General features: G+C 60.0%; 4 protein-coding genes across 5 annotated transcripts; 1 reads left to right on the top strand and 3 right to left on the bottom strand.

Moving 5' to 3' along the window:
- Positions 1 to 2,125, bottom strand: WDR55 (WD repeat domain 55). 2 transcript variants are annotated; one of them, XM_075442044.1, is made up of 8 exons: positions 2,062 to 2,125; positions 1,836 to 1,978; positions 1,643 to 1,743; positions 1,483 to 1,570; positions 1,161 to 1,340; positions 935 to 1,034; positions 664 to 833; positions 1 to 508 (listed from the first exon to the last, which is right to left on the bottom strand). In XM_075442044.1, the coding sequence occupies exons 1-8, from the start codon at positions 2,077 to 2,079 to the stop codon at positions 199 to 201; spliced, it is 1,110 nt and encodes a 369-aa protein (XP_075298159.1). In that variant the 5' UTR covers positions 2,080 to 2,125; the 3' UTR covers positions 1 to 198. The 2 variants fall into 2 exon arrangements, with proteins under 2 accessions (XP_075298159.1, XP_075298160.1); XM_075442045.1 differs by having other exon boundaries at positions 696 to 833.
- Positions 2,126 to 5,831: 3,706 nt separating this feature from the next.
- Positions 5,832 to 15,667, bottom strand: IK (IK cytokine). Its single transcript, XM_075441942.1, has 20 exons — positions 15,587 to 15,667; positions 14,773 to 14,839; positions 14,446 to 14,538; positions 13,221 to 13,280; positions 12,501 to 12,668; positions 12,302 to 12,416; positions 11,994 to 12,064; positions 11,835 to 11,881; positions 11,406 to 11,569; positions 11,188 to 11,296; positions 10,716 to 10,755; positions 10,105 to 10,306; positions 9,730 to 9,748; positions 9,162 to 9,238; positions 8,805 to 8,887; positions 8,185 to 8,242; positions 7,657 to 7,745; positions 7,232 to 7,340; positions 6,523 to 6,557; positions 5,832 to 6,101 (listed from the first exon to the last, which is right to left on the bottom strand). Exons 1-20 carry the CDS (start codon positions 15,600 to 15,602, stop codon positions 6,074 to 6,076), a joined length of 1,650 nt encoding a protein of 549 aa, XP_075298057.1. The 5' UTR covers positions 15,603 to 15,667; the 3' UTR covers positions 5,832 to 6,073.
- Positions 15,668 to 15,782: 115 nt separating this feature from the next.
- NDUFA2 (NADH:ubiquinone oxidoreductase subunit A2) lies at positions 15,783 to 17,181 on the top strand. The gene is made up of 3 exons (XM_075442145.1): positions 15,783 to 15,912; positions 16,028 to 16,134; positions 17,061 to 17,181. The coding sequence occupies exons 1-3, from the start codon at positions 15,806 to 15,808 to the stop codon at positions 17,150 to 17,152; spliced, it is 306 nt and encodes a 101-aa protein (XP_075298260.1). The 5' UTR covers positions 15,783 to 15,805; the 3' UTR covers positions 17,153 to 17,181.
- TMCO6 (transmembrane and coiled-coil domains 6) lies at positions 17,178 to 24,923 on the bottom strand. The gene is made up of 12 exons (XM_075442144.1): positions 24,848 to 24,923; positions 23,751 to 23,875; positions 23,392 to 23,501; positions 23,067 to 23,250; positions 21,718 to 21,822; positions 20,971 to 21,056; positions 20,284 to 20,400; positions 19,479 to 19,590; positions 19,218 to 19,392; positions 18,978 to 19,072; positions 18,262 to 18,429; positions 17,178 to 17,775 (listed from the first exon to the last, which is right to left on the bottom strand). The coding sequence occupies exons 1-12, from the start codon at positions 24,921 to 24,923 to the stop codon at positions 17,611 to 17,613; spliced, it is 1,518 nt and encodes a 505-aa protein (XP_075298259.1). The 3' UTR covers positions 17,178 to 17,610.
- Positions 24,924 to 25,472: the final 549 nt, after the last annotated feature.

The following is a 25,472-nucleotide window of genomic DNA, read 5'->3' as shown; positions in this document are numbered from 1 at the left end:
TCTGTCCCTTTAAGAACTCGCCTGGGGCCCAGCCCGAGTGGCAGCCCTGGCAGCCAATCAGAACGCCGGCTCCCGGCCTGCCGAGGGTGGCGGCAACGCCCCCCTCAGGCGGGTGTGACCCCGCCTTCAGTCCAACCGTGTCCACCCACGGGGCGGGGCCGAGGAGAGCCCCGCCCCCGCGCTGAAGACCCCCGGCCCTCATTCGCTACCGTCGCTGTCGCTCCCCGCCGCTGGCTCCGCCTCGTCCCGCAGGTCGGCGAAGAAGTCCTCGCCGCCGCCCGCCGCCTTGCTGCTGAGGGCCCGCAGCGGGCCGCCCTTCTTCTTCTTCTTCCGGTATTCGTCCACCACCAGCCCGCGCAGGGCGGAGACGTCCCAGAACTTCACCTTCTGGTCGTGGGCGCAGCTGGCCAGGAGCTGCCCGCCCGGCGCCAGCGCCAGCTGCTCGATGGGCTCCCCCGGGTGCTGCCCGACGCAGCCCAGCACCCGGTTCGGCAGCACGTTCACCGCCCTGGGGACGGCAGGGCCACTGAGGACGCTGCCGGGAGGCAGAGCCCTAGCCCACCGCAAGCCCACCTGCCCGCAGCAGCACGGGCTTGGGGTGCCCCCCCTGCCCTGGCTCCTAACGGATCTTGTCCCGCACCTTCCCCATCCCACGCTCCCAACCTGATGACTCCGTCCAGGGACCCCATGCATACGATGCTCTCCGTGATGGGAACCATGCAGTCAACGGACTCGGCCCTCAGAGCAAAGCGGTCACTGGTGGCCCCGAAGCCGTCCCAGTTGAAGAGGTAGATGGTGCCTTCGCTGGAGCCACACGCCACCTTCTTCCCCTTCTGGGCAAGATGGGGAACAGCAAGGGTGAGGCAGAACAAGAAACCCGGGGCAGGGAGAGGGATCCGCAGGACCCTGCTCCGCAGCAGGGCCCGGCACCAACCTTCAGCAGCACAACGGAGGTCAGGTCCCCGTTCTGCGGCTCCGAGAGTAGCTCAAAGCGCCGCCTCTTCATGTTGAAGACGCCCAGGGTGCCGTCACCGCTGTGGGAGATGCAAGGAGCACGTCAGGAGCACAGGAGGCGGCACAGAACCCTTCCCCCAGCCCTACAGGCCAGCCCTGCGTGGGCACAGGGGACCCTGGCCCCACCGTCACAGAGACCCCGCTACCTGGCGGTCAGCAGGATCTTCCCGTTAGCGTCCGCGGCCATGGCGCTGATGTACTCCTCCTGCTGACGGGCCTCCAGGATGGTGTCCCCCTTGCGCAGGTCCCACACCTTCAGGGCCCCGCTGTCGTCGCCCGTGGCAAAGACGTGGTTATCGATGGGCAGCACGCAGTTGAGGGCCGAGCTGCAGAGACCCCGGCCCCACGCCGGCACGGTCACAGGTGATGCCGCAGCCCCCGGCTGCCTGGCCCAGGGCTGCACGGGCAGGGGAGGGGAGGGAAGGGGCCACCGCCCCGCAGTCACTGCCCGGGACGAGGCAGCCCTACCCGTGCGCCTTGGGGAAGCGCGTTTCCAGCCGTCCCTCCTCCACCGTCAGGATGTGGACGGCCTTGTCCTTGGAGACGGTGAAAAGCTCTGGAGAGCGGCGTCAGCGGCCCCGGCACCCCCCTCGACGCCCCGCTGCCGCCCAGCTTGCCCCGCACTCACTCTGCCCGTCCTGGGAGAAGGCCACGTCCCGGCACGACTTGAGGTGATGCCCCGAAGACCAGAGCTGCCGGTTCTCGCCCTCGGTGCAGGAGTACGAGTACCTGCAGCAGCGGGCCGGGCTCACCGGGGCCCGCGGGAGGACGGGCAGCCCCCGCGGCCGCTGCCCGGCGGAGCCCCCCGCCGCCCCACTCACAGGTAGACGTCGCCGTCCACGTCCCCCGCCGCCAGCAGGCTCCGGGCCGGGTGCAGGGCGATGGCGTTGGCCGTCGCCTCGAAGCAGATGTCCTCGGGGGTGTCCCGCAGCCGCGGCTCCCGCGCCGCCGGCTCAGCGCAGCCCTGGGGGAGAGCGGGGAGAGCGGGCCGTGGGGCCGGGGCCGCGGGGCCGGGGCCGGGACCGCGCCGCCCCCACGCGCGCGCACCTCCGCCGGCGCCGCCATGCCGGGTGTCCGCCGGGAGCAGGGCCGATGTCGGTTGCATAGCACCGCCCCCTCGTTTGCATGGCACCGCCCTCTCTTGTGTACACCACCGCCCCCTCCTTTGCATAACACGGCCCACTCGCTTACATGGCACCACCCCCTCCTGCATACAGCACCGCCCCGTCGTTTGCATAGCACCGCCCCCTCGCTCGCATGCCACGCCCCGCCGCCGCCGCGCGCGCTCCTCTAGTGGCGCGCTGTCAGGCTGCTTTGCGTGGGCCGGCTATAGCCCAGCGGTTACTTCAGCCTTTCACGAATTGCTTGTGTCTCGCCCCGTCAGGGGTTCGATACCGCGGGCACCCCTGGCCCATTTTGCCGCCTTTTGCCTCCCGCCCCGCTTCTTCCCTAGTTGCGAGGGCTGGGCAGCGGGACCCTCGCGCCGCGGCCAACAGCGCGACCACTTTCCTCCGCCCCCCACGGGAGGGGGCGACCCGGGACCGGCCGTAGCTCCGCCCCCCGCCGAGGGCCACGCGACCTCCCGCCCGCTGGGGCCCCAGCGCCCACCCTGCTGCCTCGCACAGCTCCGCCGCCGCCGGCAGGCACGGAGGGACCAGAGGCCTCCGCTCCGCTCTGCCCCACGCGAGGGTCCCCTTCCAGCCCCCTGTGCTCAGGCCCGGGTTACTCAGCCGGGACCGAGTCTCCCAAACGGCTTCAGCTGCGGGGTTTACTCGGGGCTGGCTTGACAGGGGCTGCTGCCTCCGCCCCAAAAGGCTCCCGCCACGAACACCCGGAGCTGGGGCTCACCCCGTGAGCAGCCCTGGCCCCCCTGCTGATCCCAGCCCAGCCCAGACAAGGTGACCCGCCTGCTGGGTGAGGGAAGGGCTCTGGATGGTGTCTACCTGGGCTTTAGTACGGCCTTTGGCACTGTTCCCCACAGCATCCTCCTGGAGAAACTGGCTGCTCGTGGTTTGGATGGGTGTGCGGCCTGCTGTAGGCAACCCTGCTTCGGCAGGAGGGTTGGACTAGATGACCCACAGAGGTCCCTTCCAACCCCGACCATTCTGTGATTCTGTGCGCTTCGCTGGGTGAAAAACTGGCTGGGAGGCCGAGCGCAGAGAGCGGTGGTGAATGGAGTTCAATCCAGCTGGCGACCAGTCACGAGGGGTGTTCCCCAGGGCTCGGTTTTGGGTCCGGTCTTGTTTAATATCTTTATCAATGATCTTCCCGCGGGTCCTGAGGGAACTGGTGGACAAAGTTGCCAAACCACTCTCCATCATATTTCAGTGGTCGTGGAGATCTGGGGAGGTCCCCACCGACTGGAGAAGGGGCAACATCACCCCCATTTTTAAAAAGGGTAAAAAAGAAGACACAGGGAACTACAGGCCAGTCAGTCTCACCTCTGTGCCTGGCAAAATGATGGAGCAGATCCTCCTTGAAACCACGCTAAGGTACATGGATAACAAGGAGGTGACTGGGGAAAGCCAACATGGCTTCACCAAGGGCAAATCATGCCTGACCAACTTGGTAGCCTTCTATGATGGAGTTACAGCGTTGGTGGACAAAGAGCGGGCAGCTGACAGCATCTACCTGGACTCGTGCAAGGCATTCGACACTGTCCCACATGATGTCTTTGTCTCTAAATTGGAAGGACATGGATTTGACAGATGGACCACTCGATGGGTAAGGAACTGGCTCAATGGATGCACTCAAAGAGTTGCAGTCAATGGCTCGATGTCCAGGTGGAGACCAGTGACGAGCGGTGTGCCTCAGGGGTCGGTACTGGGGCCGGTGCTGTTCAATACCTTTGTCGGTGACATGGACAGTGGGACTGAGTGCACCCTCAGCAAGTTTGCCCAACGATACCAAGCTGTGTGGTGTGGCTGACGCTGGAGGGAAGGGAGGCCATTCAGAGGGACCTTGACAGGCTGGAGAGGTGGGCCTGTGTGAACCGCATGAAGTTCAACAAGGCCAAGCGCAGGGTCGTGCACGTGGGTCGCGGTAATCCCAAACACAAGTACAGGCTGGGCGGAGAGTGGCTCGAGAGCAGCCCTGAGGAGAAGGACTTGGGGGTACTGCTGCATGAGAAGCCCAACATGAGCCGGCAATGTGCGCTTGCAGCCCAGAAAGCCAACTGTGTCCGGGGCTGCATCAAGAGCAGCGTGGCCAGCAGGTCAAGGGAGGGGATTCTGCCCCTTTACTCCGTTCTCATGAGACCCCACCTGGAGTACTGCATCCAGCTCTGGAGCCCCCAACATAAGAAGGACATGGATGTGTTGGAGCAGGGCCAGAGGAGGGCCACAAAGATGATCCGAGGGCTGGAGTACCTCTCCTATGAGGACAGGCTGAGGGAGTTGGGGCTATTCAGCCTGCAGAAGAGAAGGCTCTGGGGTGACCTTAGAGCAGCTGCCAGTGCCTGAAGAGGCCTATACAAAGGATGGAGAGGGACTTTTCCTAAGGGTGTGTAGTAACAGGACAAGGGGGAACCGCTTTAAACTAAAAGAGGGCAGATTTAGATTAGATATTAGGAAGAACTTCACCATGAGGGTGGTGAAACACCGGAACAGGTTGCCCAGAGAAGCTGTGGATGTCCCCTCCCTGGCAGTGTTCAGGCCCAGGTTGGATGGAGCTCTGAGCAACCTGGTCTGGTGGGAGATATCCCTGCTCATGGCAGGGCAGTTGGAACCAGATGATCTTTAAGATCCCTTCCAACCCAACCATTCTATGATTCTATGATCTGGATGAGGGGATTGAGTGCTCCCTCAGTAAGTTTGCAGATGACACCAAGCTGGGTGGAGGTGTTGATCTGCTCGAGGGCGGGAGGGCTCTGCAGAGGGATCTGGACAGGCTAGGGCCAACTGTAGGAGGTGCAACAAGGCCAAATGGTGGGTCCTGCACTTGGGTCACAACAACCCCATGCAACACTACAGGCCTGGGGATGAGTGGCTGGAAAGCTGCCCAGCGGAAAAGGACCTGGGGGTGCTGGTCGACAGCCGGCTGAACATGAGCCAGCAGTGTGCCCAGGTGGCCAAGAAGGCCAACGGCATCCTGGCTTGGATCAGGAATAGTGTGGCCAGCAGGAGTAGGGAGGTGATTGTGCCCCTGTACTCGGCTTTGGTGAGGCCACACCTCAAGCACTGTGTTCAGTTTTGGGCCCCTCACTCAAGAGGGACATTGAGTTGCTGGAGCGTGTCCAGAGAAGGGCAACGAGGCTGGTGAAGGGTCTGCAGAACAAGTCCTGTGAGTAGTGGCTGAGGGAACTGGGGTTGTTCAGCCTGGAGAAGAGCAGGCTGAGGGGAGACCTTATTACTCTCTACAACTACCTGCAAGTAGGAGGTTGTAGTGAGGTGGGTGGTGGTCTCTTCACAGAATCACAGAATAGTAGGGGTTGGAAGGGACCTCTGTGGGTCATCTAGTCCAACCCTCCTGCCGAAGCAGGGTCACCTACAGCAAGCTGCACAGGACCTTGTCCAGGCGGGTCTTGAATATCTTCTCCCAAGTAACTAGCGATAGGACAAGAGGAAATAGCCTCAAGTTGCATCAGGGTAGGTTTAGATTGGGTATTGGGAAAAATTTCTTCACTGAAAAAGAGTGGTCAGGCATTGGACCAGGCTGCCCAGGGAAGTGGTTCAAAAAACCATGTAGATGTGGCACTTCGGGACATGGTTTAGCAGGCACAGTGTTATGGAGGTGATGGTTGGACTTGATGATCTTAGAGGTCTTTTCCACCCTTCATGATTCTATGGTTCCATCTTCTACCCACACAAACGTTCATGGAAATTTCATGTGGTTTTATTCCAGCTACAACATTTACACACCGCATACAGCAACCACTGGCAGGGAGAGCCTCACCACAGCCCCAGAGCGCAGGGCTGGGGACACGTACACACACATACACGTGCTGCCAGCCTGGAACAGAGTGGACGGCGTGGGGGGCAAGGAGAGCACACCAGCAAGCTCCGGGAAGGCGGCATCCTGCAGGCCAGGGTTCCAGGAGCTGGAGGAGATGCTGGAGGCATCAGTACTTGGGCCGTTTCACCTCCACCCTGGAAGACACAGAGGGGCAGGATGGTGGTGAGGACGCAGGGCAGACAGCTCTGGCCCCCTCCCACCATGAGCTCGGCCCCAATGACCACAGTTTCGCCCCACAGAACAGAGTGGGGCCCAACAGCTCCCCGGGGCAACCAGCTGGATGGGGCAGAAGTGCCTGGTCAAGGAGGAGCCCCAGCACGGCCCTGGGGTCTGCACAACAACCACCCATAGCCCAGGGCACCAGTGCCCCGTGGTGCTGAGCAGGGCAGGAGCACCCTGAGGGGCCCAGACGTTCTCCACTCTCCTTCCAGCCCCACTGCCGAGAGCCGGCAGGGAGGTCTCAGCCCCCTGCAGCCCCTGGCACAGGTGGCAGGGGACAGCCAGGCCCCAGCACCGCCCCACGGCCCAGCCCACCGCAGAGACAGCTTTGCTTACCCATCAGCCTCCAGCTTCTTCCTCTTCTCGATGATCTGCAGAGAAAGCACGAACTCCCGTTACCCTCAGGGCAGACGGCTGCCCAGAACCGCAGCAGAGCGGCTGCAGGGTGCCAGACCCACCTGGGGAGAGCTGTAGCCAGGCCAGAGCAAGCTGAGCTCAGCTAAAGCTGTCCACAAGCTGTCCGAGGCCTGGAGAACCTTGGCCTGTTCCCCCTTTGCTCCATTTTAGCCACCAAGGGCAATTTGTTCTCACCTTCCCCACGTACCGTTGGGGTGCTCGTGGCCAGCCCCCCCTGCCAGCACAGCCCCCAGCTCTGCCGGTTAGAAAACAGGGAGCTGCTAAACAGGCCTGGCCGCTTCCAAGCCCCTTTCGATGGCTCGGAGCTGCTGGTTTTGGACACGCTCATCTGCTGCGGAGCCCGGAGCAAAAAGCTCCCGATGGGGACTGCTCCCAGGGCAACAGCTCCAAATGCAGCTCCAGATGCCTCTGCAGCCCTGACACCCCAAATACTTGGCCGATGCTTTCGCAAGGAGCAGACCCAGCTTCTAGAGAGCCAGCCCTGCTGCGCACGCACACCGGCAGGGCCTGGCTGCCAGGATGTGGGCTGGACCGCAGAGCCGCAACTAGGACAGCGAGGGCAGGACTAGGTGGGAGCAATCCAGGGCTATGCTGGCAGCTTGCGACACCTCAAGCACCGGGCACTCACCGCACTGATCTTCTTCCACTGCCGGTCCAGCTCTGCCTTGTCATTCGTCTCCTTGAAGCGACGGGTTTTGCGTCCCTCAGACATCTTGATCCCGTACTGGAAGGCTGCCCTGGGGAAGGAGCGGGACAGAGCTCAGCGCTCACAGGGCATCCGTAGCTTGCCGGGGGAACGGACGCGTCTGCCCCAGCCACAAGCGTGGGCTCCAGGGCCCGCTTGGGCCCCTGAAAGTGGCGGCTGGGCAGAAGTCCTCACAAGTGGCACTAAGAGCAAAGACAAGCCACCAGGCCTAGGATCCACAGCTCCACCTCAGGTCCTCACCAGGGGAACCCCTTTCTTGATTTCAACACCCCCAGGACCCAGGTCTGGCCAGCACTGCCACCCCCACCCAGACTCCTTGCTCAGCCCTTCACAAGGGCTGCACTCACTTGGGCAGAGCCTCTTTGTTATTCATGTACTCGCTGTACTCCTCCTGCGTGTCGAAGTCCCAGCGCCCCAGAGGTCCTTTCTTGTTACCCTGCAGCGAAAGAACAACTTGGAGCAGCTGCTCAGCTGATGCTGGCCAGGGCTCCTCATGCAGCCCCGCGCACCCAGGCAAGATCTCAGTCTCCCGCTGGCCCCAGTTCAATGGGCTTGTGTACCCAGTCTGGCCTTGGCACAGAGATTCCCTCCCCAAGAAGCGCCAGACAGGAGACCCTGTGGAAAAGGAAGTTGGGACGGAACAGCACACCTCACCAGCACCTCCTGGCCAGGTGCCAGTCACATGTTTGCTGCCTGGGATGACATATCTCGCTCGGGCCCAGGCACACAGCAATCAGCAAACCCCAAAACACATTCAACAGCCAGTGCAGGGCATTCAATCCCTCTGCACAAGCCTGCCTCTCTCCAGTGGGATCCTTTCAGCCTGCACTGATCTCTAGTTTGCTGGTTGGTCTGAAAGGCTGGCGACACCATACCTGATCCATTTTGCTGTAGTCCACCTCCTCATCGCTGTCCACGGCCATATCATCCATTCTGTAAAGAAAAGCAAGCAAAGTTTTGGAGTGGGTCCACGGGACATGGATCAGGACTGAAGCCAGGCTGGTTTGAGCCATCTCTCGTGGCCTTAGACCAAACACGTTCAGTTCCTGCACTAGAGAGAAGCTCCTCCAACTGCACAACTGCAGGCCCCGCAGATGAGCTGTACCACAAGGGCATCCCAGACTGCAAATGCAGATGACTCTGCAGGCTGAAAGCTGCTCCTCTTCTGCCAGGGGACTGCTTTGTGGCCAGAGCTCAACGAGCACATGAATCACCAGGGAACCCAGCAGACTCCCAGCCACCTTGGTCTCTCCCTGGCAGTGAAAGGCAGCAGACTCCAGGCAGTCATTTATAGCAGAGACCAGGTAAGAGAAGGCCAGGTCGGCCAGAACCAAGGACTCGGGGAGCATTTTAACAGGAGGTTGCAACCCCAGATGAAGTCAAACCCACTCCTCCCAACAAGCAGTGGGGCTGATGTTCAAGTTCTAGCTGCCAGAGAACAGCAGCCCCTCGGCACACCCTGCTCCCAACCCACAGCTTCTCGCTGCTTCCTTACGTAGCAGGGTAGCACTCGGCGTAGCTGTTCGACATGCCGAAGAAGTCTCCCACCTGCTTCTTGTCTTCTGGCTTCTTCAATGTGACAACAGTCAAGGAAAGCAACACCACGTAGCCTCACAGCTAAGGGCTGAACACAGCCAGCCAAAGAGCCATCTCCTGCCCTAACACAACTGAATCGGAGGCTGCAGAGCTTATGTTTGGCATACGAGCAGCAAGCTTTGGGCAGCACTCCTCTGCTACAGGAGGAAAACCCTTCCCAAGTGACGGCCACACGGCCATACTTGGGCAAGGCCTGCCTGCAAGGGAAGCCCGTCCCTGCAGCCAGCCAGGCTGGCACAGACAGTAAAGGATATGTCTCTGCTCCTTCCCAGCCAGTGGCTCCGGCAAACTTCTCGTTGATCGACTTGATGAGCTCCTTGGCTGAGCCGGGTCCTGGGGCAGAGAGAGCAGCAGGCTGAGTTTTGGAGGAGGAACCGCTCACCCCGATACACATGCGGCTGGGCACAGCCCCCTTCTGCATGACCAATTCACTGGGACGGGGTAACAGGCAGAAGGACAAGGTGCATACAAGGTAGAAGAAGAGGAGCCAGGAGAACACCGAGGAGCAGCAGATCAGTTCAGGCACAGACAGGGGCAGGCTGATCCTAGGAGACCCTGAATCCCTTTCAGCTTACAGCCAACATGAGGTTGTTCGAGCTGGTCTGCTGCCAGTGAAGGATCTGCACACACACTCAACCTGGGCCAGCACGCACCAGCCTGTAGGCACAAAACTCTCCACCCCAGAACCCTCATGGCAAGCCATTTTCCCTCCACCACAGCAGTCCCTGGGAGAGCAGGGAGCTCACGCAGGACAGCAAGCTAAGCAGTTCTGCACTCTGCAACCCTGTATGGCCTCACTCAAACGTCCACACCACTTCACTCACCTTTGTCGATGTCTGTGGGCTGCAAAGAAGAGGAAGAGATACTGTGTCACCCGTGAGGGCTGAAAGCAGGCAAATGACAGTGCTGCACAACTTGCAGCTCCACTTTAAGACTGTTCGTGGCAAGCACAGAGCTGAACCATCAAAGCTACTGGCTTGTGCTAGTCCTGCCTTGTTTGCTGAAGGAGAGGAGAAGCACCCAACCACCCACCAGCCCCTGGCTGGAGAGACAGCTTGGCAAGACCCGAACACTGGCATGTGCAGGAGCACAACCAGAGACACCCAAAGCCACCAGGGTGACCCCACCAAGCCCACAGCTGCACTCCCCAAAGGCAGAGATCAGGTGGGACAGTCCAGGCTTCACGAGCAGAGGCTCACCTCATCATCAGCCTTGGGCTTCTCAAAGTAGCTATGCCTCTTCTTTTCCTCCTCACGGTCACGCTCCCTGTCCCTCTCCCGGTCCCTGTCACGCTCCCGGTCACGTTCTCGGTCCCTGTCACGCTCCCGGTACCTCTCCCGCTCCTTCTCCCGTGGCATCTTTGCAGTGGAGGGCACATAATCCCCAATGTCTTCAAAGATGCTATGAGTGGAAAAGAGCCTGCAGTTACAGGTGGTGCAAGAGAAGAGGCCACGACCATCTCCCTTTGAACTGGAACCTACTAAAGCAGCACACAGCACCAAGATGGAGAGCTAGGATGCCCATTAGAACTCACTTCTACATCTGTCAAAGGTATCACCGCTTTTCCGCTCCCTTCTGCTGCCTGGACCTGCTTCTGGTAGACCAAGACAACAGATAGCCCTTGCCTGCCTCAAGCTTGAGATAAAACCCAGAGCTTGCCTCTAGCCTTATCCTACAAACTGCAGGTCCAACAAGGCAGCTTGCTCCAGAAGCACTAAACCCAGCCCTCTCCAAACCCAGTGGTACAAAAAAGACATTCCTTAAGGCAGAGAGCTGTGACCCCACAGCCTGTGGGGAGGGAGGCACTTACTTCATATCAGCTTCAGGGGGCTTCTTCTCATCCAGCTTCCCTGCAAGGACACAAGAGCAGTGAGAGGCATATCATCCACTCCGCCACCCGCACTGTTTCCCTGTCCCCAGTCTAGCGTCCAAGCCCCAAACGTGGTGGCCTGGAAGGTGTCCTCCTGACTCCCTGTTTGGTTACCACATCACATCTAGCCCCCTCAGAAAGCCACTGTGTCCCTCCCCAACAGGGGACATTTCCTCAAGGAACTGGGCCTGAGCATAGCAGCATGAGCCACCCTCGCAGGCAGTCCCCTGTGGTCTCTCTGCAGAACAGCCTGCCTTCAGGATGCAGCGCTTGGGGAACTACAGGAAATCACTGTCCTCTAAGTCCACCGCCTCATGGCACAGGGGAATGCAGCAAACCAAAACACATCTCATTCTCTTGGGACACGCTTCAAGCATTAAATCCTACTTCTTGGTTCCCCTTCAGCTCCTACCTTTGTCTTTCCTCTTGAGCTTCTTGTTGCGGGTCCCTTGTCTGAGATAGGAGAGGATCTGCGTCAGTTTGCTGATGACAATGTCATTGGTGGTCAGTGTCGTCTGTGCCTGAAAGAGAAATCCCCGAGGAAGCGTCCGACTCCCCTGGCAGGGAACTCCTCCCAGCAACACCTGCTCTGACCAATGCAGTCAGGCAACCTGGATGCTTGGTGGGTACCTCCATGGTGGGGCAGTCAGCCTTGCTCCGGATCAGCGTGGTTGGGATATCGGTGTCGGCATACTCATCATCCAGATCTACCACGTAGGCCATCCTCCCTGGCAGGAACAGCTCATTCCGCTCGTAGGCCTTGTTCTTGAACAGAATGCGGTAGATGTTGCGACCTGGAGGGGAGGGAAACGCATGGGAGAGCTGCTCCTACGAGAGCGATGGACAAGCCCACAGCAAAGCACATTTAGGTTATCAGAAACATCAGCATCACCTCTGAAGAAACATGCTTCCTCCATCCCTCAAATTCAAGATGCCTACACTTGAGACTGTCCCCCTTTGATGATTTAAGGTTTTCATTCCTCCAGTCACCCTTTAAGATTTCTTCCGCATTCAGGTCACAACATAAGGTGGGCAACAGCCACATCCACACAGTCTTACCCAGCCGGGTCTTAAATTCAATTTTGTTCTCAGGATCTTCATCTTTCCTGAACAGAAACAGAAAAGAAACAGAAGTATTACGCTAAGTGTATGCCTCCTCTGCATCCTCCTCTCTGGGAGGCTGCTGCACTCTGGAGTGCAAAATCCTCACTCACTCACTTCGTTTCTTTCTGGGGCTTCTCCATCATTTCTTCCTCTTCCTTCTCCTTGCTGGCAATCTCAGCCCGTACCTGGCCACAGAGTAAACCCATGTGTTACAGACCAATCCATGCCACTGCTGCTCACCAGAACCAGTAGGCCTACTTCCACCAGCTCCCCAACTCTTCATAAATCTCTCCCAGAGGAAGAAATTCAGACTGACAAGACTAAAGCACCTGTAAGTGGCTGCTACTACCCTCTGCCCACCCTCTCTGCCTGTGGGAGTGGACAGGGTAGAAGAGGAGCAGCATGGTGATATCTGTGCTCACCTTCTGCAACAGTGCAAAGTCCAGACCCTTCACCAAGTGAGTGTGCTCCATGTCACCACCCAAGAACTTGGACTCCTGGATCAACTGTCTCCTCTTCTCTGCAGCAGATTTATCCCTGTGCAACAAAAACAGAGTCAGTTACAAGACAGACCCTCTAGAGCAGACTGGGAAGACAAGGCCACGCCGCAGGCTCACGTACGCCTCTGCCGTCGGCCCCACAGCTCTGTAGTTGGCAGTTGTGCTGATCAGCTCCGTTTCCTCATAGTCCTTGTTCACACCATCTCTCCTCTCCTTGGCTCGATCCCTGTACTTCTCAGCCAGCTCCCTCTCACGCTCTATCTCCTGCTGGCGCAGCTTTGCATAATAGCTGGGGTTGGAAAAACAGCTCAGTGTTAGAGCGACACGTTCACGCTTTTGATGTACCAGTCAGGTAACAGCCCCCAAGGGCCCCCACGTGCCTGTTCTGCTCCCAACCCCTTCCCCAAAAAGTGTCCTGTAGCACCATGGGACACAATATGCCTGGAGAACACCAGACTGCTGTACCAAGGCTCTCCAAAGAGCAGCTCATTCTTCCCTTCCAAAGGGAAAAGGTCAAGTACAGTCCTGCTGCCCACATGTGCCCCAAAAGACAGTCACTAGCGCAGATGTCCCACCGCTGCCCTGCTCTGCCGGACACCAGCAGAGCTTCTCCTGCATCTTCTGGAGGTGAAGCTTCATCCCCATCCTGCTGCCGCCTTCCCACATCTGTTCCCACAAGCAGCAACAGTCTGAGCTCTTCTCGCTCTGCTTGGCTCCAAAGCCCCGAAATAATCCAGGCCACTTGGAGTCCTCTTTGGTAGTCCAAGAGCTCAGAAGTTGCTTCCAGGGGAGGGACATGATGTATGAAAACAAGCCCTGATGCATCCCTTTCCCCACTTACCTTTTCTTCTTCCTCCTGCGAGCAGCTGGGTCTTCATCTTCATTGTACTCCCGGGGCATCCTGGAAATGGACAAGAAACCACACATACAGTCTGCAGAGTCATACAGACACAGGCAGCGAGACAGAACAGTCCCTCGGACACAGCAGGGCACCGAGATCCTCAAAGATGGGAACAGTACAGTCCCATTTCTCCCTAACTCCACTCTGTCAGCAAGGAGAGGAGGGGAGAGCAGCTCTGTGAAGAGGGACCTGGGTGTCCTGGTGGACAACAGGTTGACCATGAGCCAGCAGTGTGCCCTGGCTGCCAAGAAAGCTAATGGGATCCTGGGATGCATTAGGAGGATTGTGGCCAGTAGGTTGAGGGAGGTTCCCCTTCCCCTCTACACTGCCCTAGTGAGGCCTCATCTGGAGTACTCTGTCCAGTTCTGGGCTCCCCAGTTCAAGAAAGATGAGGAGCTACTGGAGAGAGTCCAGCGGAGGGCTATGAGGATGGTGAGGGGACTGGAGCATCTCCCCTACGAGGAGAGGCTGAGGGAGCTGGGCTTGTTCAGCCTGAAGAAGAGAAGGCTGCGAGGGGACCTAATATTTGCTTATGAATATCTGAAGGGTGGGTGTCAGGAGGATGGGGCCAAGCTCTTTTCAGTGGTGCCCAGCGACAGGACAAGGGGCAATGGGCACAAACTGAGGCACAGGAAGTTCTGTCTGAACTTGAGGAAGAACTTCTTCCCTCTGAGGGTGACGGAGCCCTGGAACAGGCTGCCCAGGGAGGTTGTGGAGTCTCCTTCTCTGGAGATATTCAAGACCCGCCTGGACAAGGTCCTGTGCAGCCTGCTCTGGGTGACCCTGCTTCGGCAGGAGGGTTGGACTAGATGACCTACAGAGGTCCCTTCCAACCCCTACCATTCTGTGATTCTGTGATTTTTACAGAATGAAAACTAAATCTTCCTCCTGCACAAAGCATCTTAACAGCCATGCAAGACTCACTCTATTATTTACAGCAGTCCTGACCCACCTCCTTCTCCAATTAACACACACATACAGCTTGCATGGACCCGAGCACAAAGCAAGGCCAAGGTCTGCTCGTCGGGCCTTGTCTGTGCACTCGTTGGCCCCTTTAGGCACTCCACTGCAGTGTGCAAGGAAGGAGTGTCAGGCAGGAACGGAGCCCCAGAGGGAAGGCAGCCATGCTTTGTCCCACAGTCCTGTGAAACGGAGTCCTACTTACTCATGGTGGCGAGATTTGGATGGTGGCGCAGATGTTGGCGCAGCCCTCGGGGTCATGAGAAGCTTTCTGAAGTCTTCATTGGTCAGCTTGGACCTGCAAGGAAGAGGGGAAACAGAAACCGCCATCCCTCAATGAGCTTTGGCAGCCTGACGGCTTCTGAGGAGGCAGAGGGTCTGCCAGCAAGTCCTGTGTGATGGAATCAGACACGGGGTCCCCGCGGACGAAGCCCGAAGGCTGCATCGCACCAGTCGCACCCACCCTCTAGACAGGGTAATTGGCCTCGAGTCCCATAGTCCTGGCCCAGTCCCGCCCCAGCACCATACTCACTGGTGGAAGGAGTGTGAGTCGTCCACATCGTGGCCATCAGGGGCCAGAGGGTTGGAGAACGGCTCATCTGGGGGCAGGAGGAAAGACAGCGCTCAGAGACTACCTGCATGGCTTCAGCCCCCCTCCAGCCACCACCACCACGGTCCTCGCAGCCCGCTCCTGCTCGGGACTGGGGAAAGGAGCAGCGCCCACCCACCCCCCCGCTCCTCTGCCAAGCCCAGGCCGCCGACACCCTGGGGTAGGCTCCCCAGGGCGCGTGGGACGCCGGGCTCCTGCTGTCGCTGCCCACCATGAGACCCTGCCCCCCCCCGAGGCACTCTGCACCCCGACCCCGTGGGCATCCCGGGGCCTCCGCGGGGCCGTCCCCACACCCGGGGTCCCCACCGCCTCCCGGGACCGCCCTCGCACCCCCCCCCGGAAATGCCCCTCTCGCCTCGTCCCCTGAGCGCACCCCAGTGTCACCCCCCCCCCCCCCCCGTCCCCCGCAGAGCTTCACTCCCGGACTCCCCTGGTTCGCCCCCAGGCCCCCCACGCGTCTCCGCACGCCCTGGGCTGCCCCGGGCCCCAGGCCGGGAGGCATCCCCAGCTCCGACAGCTGCTCCTCTCACCGGGCTGGGGGGGCCCCGTGATCGCCGGGGGTTCCCCCCGCTCCTCCGCCGCGGGCCGCTGCCCCAAGCGCAGGGTGGGCCTACACCGCCCGCCCGCCCCGCGGCCGCTCCCCCGCTGCCCCAGGTGCCGCGGCACCGCCCGCCCGAGGGTCGCACACCCCGGTCCCGCGGCGTCCCGGAGCCCCGCGGCCCCCCGCCCCACTCACTGTCGCGTTCCGGCATCGCGATCCCCTCCGCGGCCCCGCTCCGCAGCCCCGCCGCTCCCCTTCCCAGCACCCCCCGCGGCCGGCCCGCCCGCCCCCCGCCCGCATTGGCCGGCGCCTGGCCACAGCGCCCTACGATTGGCGAACGCTGCGACCGGCGGCGGCTGCGATTGGTGGGTGCCGAAGCCGCGCCCCCATGTTGCTGTCAGGAGCAGAGAGAAGATGGCGGCGGCGGCGGCGGTGAGGGGCATCGGGGGCGGGCTGGGCCGCGGCCTGCGGGAGTTGCGCATCCACCTGTGCCAGCGCTCCGCGGGCAGCCGCGGCGTCAGGTGAGCCGGGAGCTGCAGGGCGGGGCCGGGCGGCCGCCCCGCGGGCCTGGCACCGGCCCTCCCAGCCCCAACGGGCTCGGCCGCGGGAATCCGTCCTTCCTCCTTCCCCCCGCAGAGCCTTCATCGAGCAGCACTACGTGACCCTGAAGAGGGCGAATCCCGACTTCCCCATCCTGATCCGCGAGTGCTCCGGCGTCCAGCCCCGGCTCTGGGCTCGGTACGGTAAGTGGGGGGGGGCCCGCCGGCCGGCACTGCCTGGCAGCGGGCGGAAGCGAGCGGCAGGGCCCCGCGGGCTGCAGCAGAGGCGGCTCCGGAGGCGCCGGTAAGGGCCAGCGACGGAGGGGGGCGGCTGTCCGTGAGGCAGGGTGGGGTGGGCCGCAGAGAAGCGTGTTGCTGCTGCGTGACCTGGCGGGAGGCAAAGAAGGGACCTGCGGCTCAGAAGGTCTTTGGCAGCTTGTGGCTGTCATCTCCCGCCCCGCGAGATTCCTGTGCAGAAAAATGGCTCTGTTTGGGATTTGTTTTCACTGCATTCTCAGTGAAATGTCAAGGAGGGAGCAGAAAAACTGCTCTGTAAAGGCATTGTTTTCTTCCAGAAGCCCTCTGGGCTAGACAAAAATAACTTAGAAACTTTCTTTCAAAGAGATGCAGTGTTTCTTTGAGCACAGGTCTCCCAGTGCGAGCCAGTAGCGCCTGCTGGTACAGTGCCTGTCTTTTGTCTGTGTGCGACTTGCAGGGAAATAGAGCCCCGGGTAGCGGCTGCTGTAGGAACAGCAATGTTTTCAGCACTGTTCTACTGAAGTGTTGGTGAGCATCTTGCTGTGAGCAGGCTGAAAGGCACCGGGTTGCTTTCGGATGTGGTGATGGCCTCTGCCCAGCTGCTGCACAGCAAAAGTTAACAAAGAGGCAAGGAAACGTAGCAGGCTGCAGTGGCTTCTCTCCACAGGAAGGGCTGAGAATAAAGAGGTGGAAACAGTAACCTCATCATGCAGAGGCATGCTAGGGAGTGGTGGGTGCGAAAGGGTGGTGATGGGACCCTGGGCTGTGACGCCAGTGGCATTTGGGAAACCTAAAGCAGGGCTTTGGGCTGCCCTTACACCATAAAAGGACCAAGGCACCTGCCCCTCTCTCACCCTTTGTCTTTTCTGCAGAGTTTGGTAAGGAGAAAAGCGTGCCACTGAACAACCTCACTGTGGACGAAGTGGCCAAGGCCTTGGAGAACATTGTGAAAAGCACGGTGTGAAGACAGGCAATAAATATGCGCGTGCTGAAGACTTGACTGATGGTCTTTAATGTAAAACATGTATCTTTAACTTATCAATTGCATAAATGCAATGTGCTTATCCTGAGCTTCACTAGTTGGGTTTAAAGCCCGAAGCAGCTGCTGGAGGTAACGGCTGACCCAGCAGCATTTGTGCACCACCTCCCTGGCATCAAGCGCCCGTCTGCCCAGGCTGCAGCCGAGCTCTGCCCCTGCGCCGAGCTCTGGGGAGGCCTGGGGCAGCCTGCTGGTAGCTGCGAGGTGACCGCAAGGATGGGAACAGCCGTATCTTGCCAAGGACCAGCATCCCTGCGCAGCCAGCACTGGTGCTTCCAGCTGGCGGTGAGACCCCCGACCAGGTCTTGCAAAAGCAGGGCATGGGGTGAACAAATGGTTTGCTACTCGTTGGAGCGTGGTGGGAGGAAGGGAGGTGGCGTGGCCTAGGAGAAGGCAGACAACGTGGCGTGGCAGGGACTGAAGGCAGAGGTGCCCGGGGGCTGCCCGACCATGTCCAGCAGCGCTCGTGCCCGATCCTGGAGTTGTGGGGTGCTCTGGTGCTGCTCAAGGGCCCGGTGCCCCCCTTGCCTGACGAAGTCGGCAGCAGCCTGTGCAAGAGGAGGGGGGTAAGGGCTTGCGGCCACCTGAGCAGCTGGTGCTGCTGCCCCTGTCTGCCCAGAGCCACCGTGGTACCGCCCAGGGAAGGGGCTGAAGGATTCCCCAGAGCCCTGCCAGACGCTGGAGTCCTGAGCCCGGTAAATCCAGCCGTGCCGATCGCTGGCCGGGAGTACGCACAGCCTGAAGTAAGCACAACTGAATCGGAAGAATCCTCCCCAGGAAGCTCAAAGGGTGCAAACAACCTGCCCCAAACCCAGTCATTGTCAGTGAAAATGAACTCCCCAGAGATACAAGAAGGACTTCTGCCCTCTCCACCACACAGGTGCCCCCCTTCAGGCACATGTCTGGGTGCTGATGAGGGCGGGTGAGCGTGGCAATGACTGAAGGCCGTATTATTTAAATAACAATAATAATCCCCATCCCTGGCTTTATGATCTCGTGCTTGATTCTGGGGCAGGCACCCCCCTGTCTCTTACCTCCGGCCAGTGCAGGAAGAGGAGGTGCAGCAGCTCGAAGCACTGCCCCACCACTTCGGGGTCAGGCAGTGCGAGGGTGGGCAGCAGCAGGGGCAGGGCCGGCTGCCGGTGCAGCTGCTGGCAGTAGGCTGGTCCCTTCTCTGCTATATTGCACAGAACGGTCAGGACCTGGGCGGGGAAGCCATGAGAGGGAGCAAGCAGTGAATGTTTCGTTAGTGGGCAGGTTGCTGACAGGCCTAGGAGGGGCCCAAAGAACTCCCCTTGTCTTCCCTGGAGGTCCTGCCAGGTGCTTCCCCACAGCCACCAACCGGGTAGACTTTGAATGCTCTTTCAAAGCCCTCTCAAGCCACTGTTCATCCCCGTGCAAACCAGATGCAGCTGTACCACCCACCACTCGGCAGAGCATCGCCCCAGGACCCCCTAAAACTTTAGCGTCTTCCAAAAGTAGGTGGCAACAGCTTCGCCAGGCCCGCCCCAGGTGCTGGGAGGCCTGGCCCCAAGTTAACATCTGCCTTGGGACCCCTCTTCTGCCGGGACAAGACTGTCAAGGGTAAATACAGGCGTAGTGACTTCAGGGGAGGTGGATGGTGACTGCCACAACACCACTTTGCTACTGCCCCAAGACAACCTCCAACTTGAGCACTGTGCATGCGCAATTCATGTTCCCAACAGTCCAGCGCTTCCCCCAAGACCCGGGGCACGAGGTGAGGTCTTACCAACACACTGGCCATCCGGGAACACGGCAGGAGCTGCAGCAGGGCCGGGAGCAAGTCCAGAGAGAGCAGAGCGGAGCAGAAGAACGGCTCATCCGCTAGTGCGGGCAGAGAAGGAACATATCAATAAAATGGAGGTTTCTGAGGGAGGTCTCTGTAGACAAGATGCCACGAGACCGTCAGTAATCAAGGCAGGTCCTGGCAGCAGGTCTGGCTCTGCTGCCAGCCCCGCAGGACGCTTACCCGTGAGGTTGTTCAGCAGCCAGAGACACTCCTGTACGATGAACGGGTGCTGCTGGAGGAAGCACTGCAGGATGAGGAAGAGGGCGATGAGCAGGCGCTCGTCCTGGATCTGCCCTTCACAGCCCGTCTCCTCCGCGAGCAGGTTGCTGAGACACCGCAGCACTGGGCAGACGAGCTGTGATGGTGGAAGCACAAAGCCCTTTAGCCGACCGCATCCCCACAGCAACGCCGAGAACAGCCGGCACCCTGCCTGTGTCTTACCAGCTCCAGGCCCTCAGAAGCATCCTGGGGCATTTCAGAAGCCAGGTCGAGCAAGAGTGAGGTGAGGGCAGGCACGGCCCCCAGCGACAGCAATGCCATGTTGGCTGTATGGCTGCAAAGGGAAGGGACAGCGTGTTTGCTCGTGGCCCTCAGACAGGAAAAGCCACCGCAGCCCTCGCCAGACAACAGGGCCTGGAAATTCAGAGCGCTCTCCTGAACCACCGCAGGGCTCATTTCATATGGCTGTTCATTAAATAGCAGCTTGTCTCTGAGCTTATGAGAAATTTTAAAAGCCATTGGCAAACAGATCCGCTGGGATTATCTATGTCTGTCTGGAAACAACAGCCCTGATCCTTCTTTGAGTACCCACAAGTTCCTTCCCCTCTTCTGGGGCTGCTGAAAGAGATGGCACCAGGGCAGGCACACCAAGGTAGGCAGAGGTTGTTGGCAGCAGCCAGCCTGGCCAGGTGACACTGGGCCAACCCCAGAAGCTCGAGGATTCAGGGAGCTTGCCTTGGGGAGTGCAGGGCACAACTCCAGACAGGGGGAAGTGACTGGGGGAGTTTCAGAGGACCAGGAACAGCCTCCTCATGTTTATCACCTGTTATCACGCTGTAAAAGAAGTCGGTAACAAACACACGTGCGCTCAGGTACGAGAGCCGGAATGCTCAGGATGGCAGGGAAATGGCTTTTCCAAGGGAAAAGGGTGAGGGGAGGCAATCCAGGTCCCCTTGCGGGACCCTGAGCTTTTGTCCCTCTCTGTCTGCTGCCAGGGAACTCAAAATGAGGAGAAAAGTGCATTTACCTACAAATGATGTAGTGGAGACACCATGCAAACTCCACGGCTGCTCCTGTCCCAGCCTTGAGGCCGGAGCAAACCAGTCGAAGCATGTGCTGGGGGAGAACAGAGTCCAGAACCAAGCTGGGGTCAGAACGACAGAGTTAACGGAGGCACAGGCTGGAGCACAAGCAGGACAGACAACTGTCAGGGAGATACTAGCCCTGGCCACCGAGCAGGGAGCTGCCCTCCCCCGTACTGGGGACCACATGGCCCAAGAGCCCACCTGGAAGAGGCTCTTACCTAAGGGCAGCAGCCTCTGGCACCACTAACGCCTCGCACAAGCTCTCCCTGTCTGGGGCAGAGCCCGGGGGCACTCAGGACACCTTGGCTGGGGTCACATTTTTGGCACTGGGGGCTGTCAAGCTGATCTTTTCCTTCGCAGGAGGAATATAGCCAGAATATTGCCGCAAGCCTACCCTGCTCAACGCTGTCCTTTACCGAAATACCAGAGCTGTCTGCTCAGATGAGGCTGAGGGAAAAGAGTCAAGCCCTGCGCCCTGATTTGCAACAAAACCTCCGTAGTTCTGGTAGGATTCTGCTCTGAACTATTAACATCACTGGGATAGGAAAGGCGTCATTGTCCCTGGCACGCAAATACCACACCGGGCCCCAGGGCTCATCCGGATTCAGGGTTAAGAGGCTGTGACTCACGGTATGATCTCTGCAGGGGCTTCCTTGGCTTGAAGGAGCTGCGAGAGGACGTAGCCCAGACCTTCCAGCACAGCCTCGTGCGGGGACTGCAATCAAACAGAACAAAGCTAATCCTGGGTGACAGAGCAAGGGGGATCCTGTGTGCCAGCTGCCAGGCTGGTGAGAGGGCGATACCTCTCCAAAGCCAAACCAGGCAGCTCAGTGGCGCAGTCCCTCTGTGCCTGGGAAGGGGGGACACAGCAGGGGACCAGGAGTGACAGAGCAAGCTGTGGCCACACCAAAGCTGAGCTGTCCCCCCTCCTCACACTCACATGGGCTGTAGCTGTAGGGAGCCAGGTGCCCAAATACAGCAGCAGTGCTGCTTTGGGCATTCGGATCTGCACATGACAGCCCTGCACACTGTGTTGGCCTCATATGCCTGCTGGACCCACGCTGTGCAGAGGGGAGAAGCCCACAGCTCCCCATGTTACAGACTGGTTATCGGCAAGCCACAGTTATGGATGTGAGAGATTCAGCTGTAGAAGAGCACAAGATGGTGACCTAAGCCCCAAAAATGGAGTGTAGGAAAGCCCATGAGAGACCCTCACCCGCAAAGGAACAGCCCTCTGCAGAGGGGTCTCTACACATGGCCACAGCGGGAAGGAGGGCTGGTAACTCAGTACTTTCAGCCAGTATCTGCAGGGCAGAATAAAAGGCATCTTTCTGGGGCAGGGCAGGGGAAGAGCGTGGCTGAACTATTTCACTCACCTGGATGCAGGATGCCAGCACTGGAATGATGCCCTGAGGCAGAAGCTGCTTCCTCACAGCTTCACTTTCCACTACCAGGTTCCCCAGTGTGTACAAACACAGCTCCTGAAACACACCCAAGAGAGCACGTCACCTCTTCCGTGCTCCTCAGCGGGACCCTGGCCAGCCAGCAAGGCCTCTAGGTCCCGGCAGCCCGGGACGCAGGCACACGCTTTCCCTGAGCAGGGCAGAAGCTGTCTTCAGAGGGGTAAACATAGACGGATAATGCTGGACTCTCCAGCTACCTTGTTCCCAGCTGTATCAGCTTCAATTTACCCTTTTTCTATCTGGCTCAGGTTGGGATCTAATCACTTCTACTTTGGAGGTTTTTCAGGCTTCTAATTATTGCTATAGCATTTCCCTGAGACCCCTCCAGTTCCACAGTATTCTCCTGGAGACTGCCCATGGACTGCATTAAAACGTGATCATCACCTTGGCGTTGCTCCCCATCTTGTCCCTTAGCTCTGATCCTGCTTGCTGCTCAAAGAGTGTTGCACAAGGCACACTGCTCGGCAGCCGGCAAAACACACGGGTGTCCCAGCGCTGCTCCAACTGTTCGCTCCTTCGCCTGGATCAAACTGCACAGCTTGGAGCCACAGGCACCCTGCTCTTCCTCCCAGCCCAGACAAAAGCCTGCCTGCTTGCTGCGTGAAGGTAAGCTGACAAAGTAGCTGTCCCTGCATCCCAGCCTGCAGATGCTCATTTCTTTCACTTTCCCGAAATCTTTTTAAACACCTAAACTGACCTGCATCTAGTATTTCTGTTTTACCCACTACACAGACACCAAAGTACCTCCTGTTCAGGCCCAGCCTGCGTCAAGAGGCCAGAACACGTGTCTGATGATGGAGTCCAGCTGCCACAGCCTGCAGTCCCTGCTTCCCCAAACGGAGCTGAAAAGGAGGAACCTGCTGCAAATGGGACAAACCACTGCATCCTGGGCTGCAGCAGGAGGATCTGCCTGGCCCGGATGAGGCTTGGGAGCTTTTAAGAGCAGCCTGCAGCTACCTGCAAGGAGGTGCAAACACGATGGAACCAAACTCCTCTTGGTGTTGGGACACCAGGGCACAATGAAGGGGGTCTCCATATTTCCAAGACTTTGCCAGACAAAGCCTCGCTGCCCTGAGCTAGCACCGGGGACAGTCCTGCTCCAAGGGGAAGGGTGGACTAGGGACTTCCAGAGGTCCCCTTCCCACCAGCACTCCTATGTGAGCCATGTTAGGCTAAGGCTGGCTGAAAGAGGTCAACAACCCAACTGTTACCAAAGGATTATCAGGCGCCAGAGCCCTGGCAAATGCAAGCAGGGATCTTACCGTGAACTCAATGCTGTATCCCGAGAGGTAGGTGAGGAGATAGGAGGTCACTGGCAGACACGCCTCCACCACAGCAGGGTCACTGGAGTGGGAGAGCTCATGGAGACAGCGGGCTGCCTCCATCTGCATGTCAGCCAGGCTGCTGGTGAAGAGCCCGATGAGTGTCCGGATGCTGCCGTCCAGCCTGGTGGAACCCAAAGGGTGCTGTCACCTCCTGCCTTCCCACCCTCAGCCACACACCAGCTCACTCACGTAACGACTGGGACAAAGGGCCACTCTGGACATGCCTTTGATAACAGCCATGCAGTGCATGACCAGGGCTGACCTGACAAACTTCTGTTGAGTCTCCTTGTTCTGCAGAGCCCAGCGAAGCTGGCTGAGTGATCTTTTCCTGTCCTCCGAACCCCTCTGCACGCCTCTGAGCAGCTCAAGAACCTATCAAAAAATTAAAAGATGAGTGAATTTCAAGCAGTGCCAGGGTGAAGTTTGCATCCCGTTACTCCTGGAGGCAAAGAAACCCAGGGCGCAAAGATGGTCACAGAGAACCTTAGTGTTTCTCACTATGTCTGGCAGTGACTCAGAAAACACTCCCAGACCCACCTCCACCCAGGCTCCTCCGCATGCCTAGAGGCTGGGGGAGACCCCAGGGACACCCACCCCCACGGAGAACGTCATGCTCTTCACCTCCTCTTCCGAGAGAGGGTCCAGCACAACCTCTGCTCCATCCTGTCCAAGCTCCTCTGCTGTGATGTCCTCCCGCAGAAGCCGCTTGCTGACCAGCTGCTCCTGCCGCCGGGCTTTCCTGAGAGCTGTGATCGAATCGGTCCCCGTCACCACCTGCCTAGCTCAAGATGCTTTTCCATCCCCCCAAAGAGCCTTATTCCTTTCGGCAGGGAGAAGCTGCCAGTTCCTCCTCGTGCGAGCCGGGGAAGGACGCACCAGGCAGTGACTACGTTCGGACCTCGTGCGCCACTGAGCTTCGGGGTCGGGCACCCATCAATGAGCGAAGCCGCGGCTGGGCAAACCGGTGTGGAACCAGGGGACCAGAGTGGCCGCACTGGGGAGGACCCACGGCTGGTTTTACGTAGGCAAGACCTTGGAAAGCCCAAACCGCAGGGAGGGGGTTGAGGAAACGGAGGGAGCTGGGCTTGTTCAGCCTGAAGAAGAGAAGGCTGCGAGGGGACCTTATAAATGCTTACAAATATCTGCAGGGTGGGTGTCAGCAGGACGGGGCCAAGCTCTTTTCAGTGGTGCCCAGCAACAGGACAAGGGGCAATGGACACAAACTGAGGCACAGGAAGTTCTGTCTGAACATGAGGAAGAACTTCTTCCCTCTGAGGGTGACGGAGCCCTGGCCCAGGCTGCCCAGGGAGGTTGTGGAGTCTCCTCTGGAGATATTCAAGCCCCGCCTGGACGCGGTGCTGTGCCCCCTGCTCTGGGTGACCCTGCTTGGGCAGGGGGGTTGGACTGGGTGACCCACAGAGGTCCCTTCCAACCCCTGACATTCTGTGATTCTGTGGTTCTGTGATCAAAGCCTGTAAAATGCTTCCCCGAGCGGGCCGGGAGCCCGCAGCTGCCAACCGCCCCGTGCACCCCAGCATGCGGCGCCGGGGCTCTGTTTGGGCCCCGCTGCGGGGCAGGGCTGAGGCCGCGGGGCTCCCACCGCCGGCCCCGCTACCCACGGAGGGGTGGGCCCGCAACCCCCCCCCCACCCCCGGCCCCGAGGCCGCGGCCCAGGGCCCGGCCCCGCCCCGCCGCGCTGCCCCGGCCCCGCCGCGGACCTGCCTCCCGCTCCCGCCGCCGGGCCCGCAGCTCCTCCGCGCCGCGCCCGGCCCCGCGCCGCCGCCGGCCCCACATGGCGGCGGGAGGAGGAGGAGCAGGAGGAGGAGGAGGAGGCTGCGCCGGGGCGGGGAGGAGGCCGCGGCGGGGAGGGCCGCGGGGAGGAGGCCGCGGCCGGGCGGCGGGCGGGGCCGGGTCGTGAGGCGGCGGGTTGTCTGGTGGCCGGGCAGCCCCGGGAAGGGGCATCGGGACCGGCTGTCCCCCCCGGGGGCCCGGCCGGCGGGTCCGCCCGCAGCCCCGGCACCCCGCTGCCTCCCCAGCGCCCGGCCCCGGAGGAGCGGGACCGGCCCTTCCCGGGCAGGGGCTCCGCTGGGCCACCCCCGCCATCGCCTGCTGCGCCCGCAGGAGGGAGCTCGGCCGGCCCCGCTGCGAGGCCTGCGCCAGCAGAGCCACCTCGCTGGGTGACCCTCTTGGGGACCGCGCCGTGACCCTCTTAGGGACTGTGTGGTGACCTTCTTGGGGACCACGTGGTGACCCTCTTTGGTGTGGTGACCCCCTTTGGGAGTGTGTGGTGACCCTCTTTGGTGCGGTGACCCTCTTGGGGACCGCGTGGTGACCCTCTTTGGT

The sequence above is a fragment of the Opisthocomus hoazin genome, chromosome 23 (genome assembly GCF_030867145.1).
Source record: "Opisthocomus hoazin isolate bOpiHoa1 chromosome 23, bOpiHoa1.hap1, whole genome shotgun sequence".
NCBI lineage: Eukaryota > Metazoa > Chordata > Aves > Opisthocomiformes > Opisthocomidae > Opisthocomus > Opisthocomus hoazin.
Note: the sequence above shows the minus strand (reverse complement) of the source record. Positions and strands in the feature narration are given on the sequence as shown.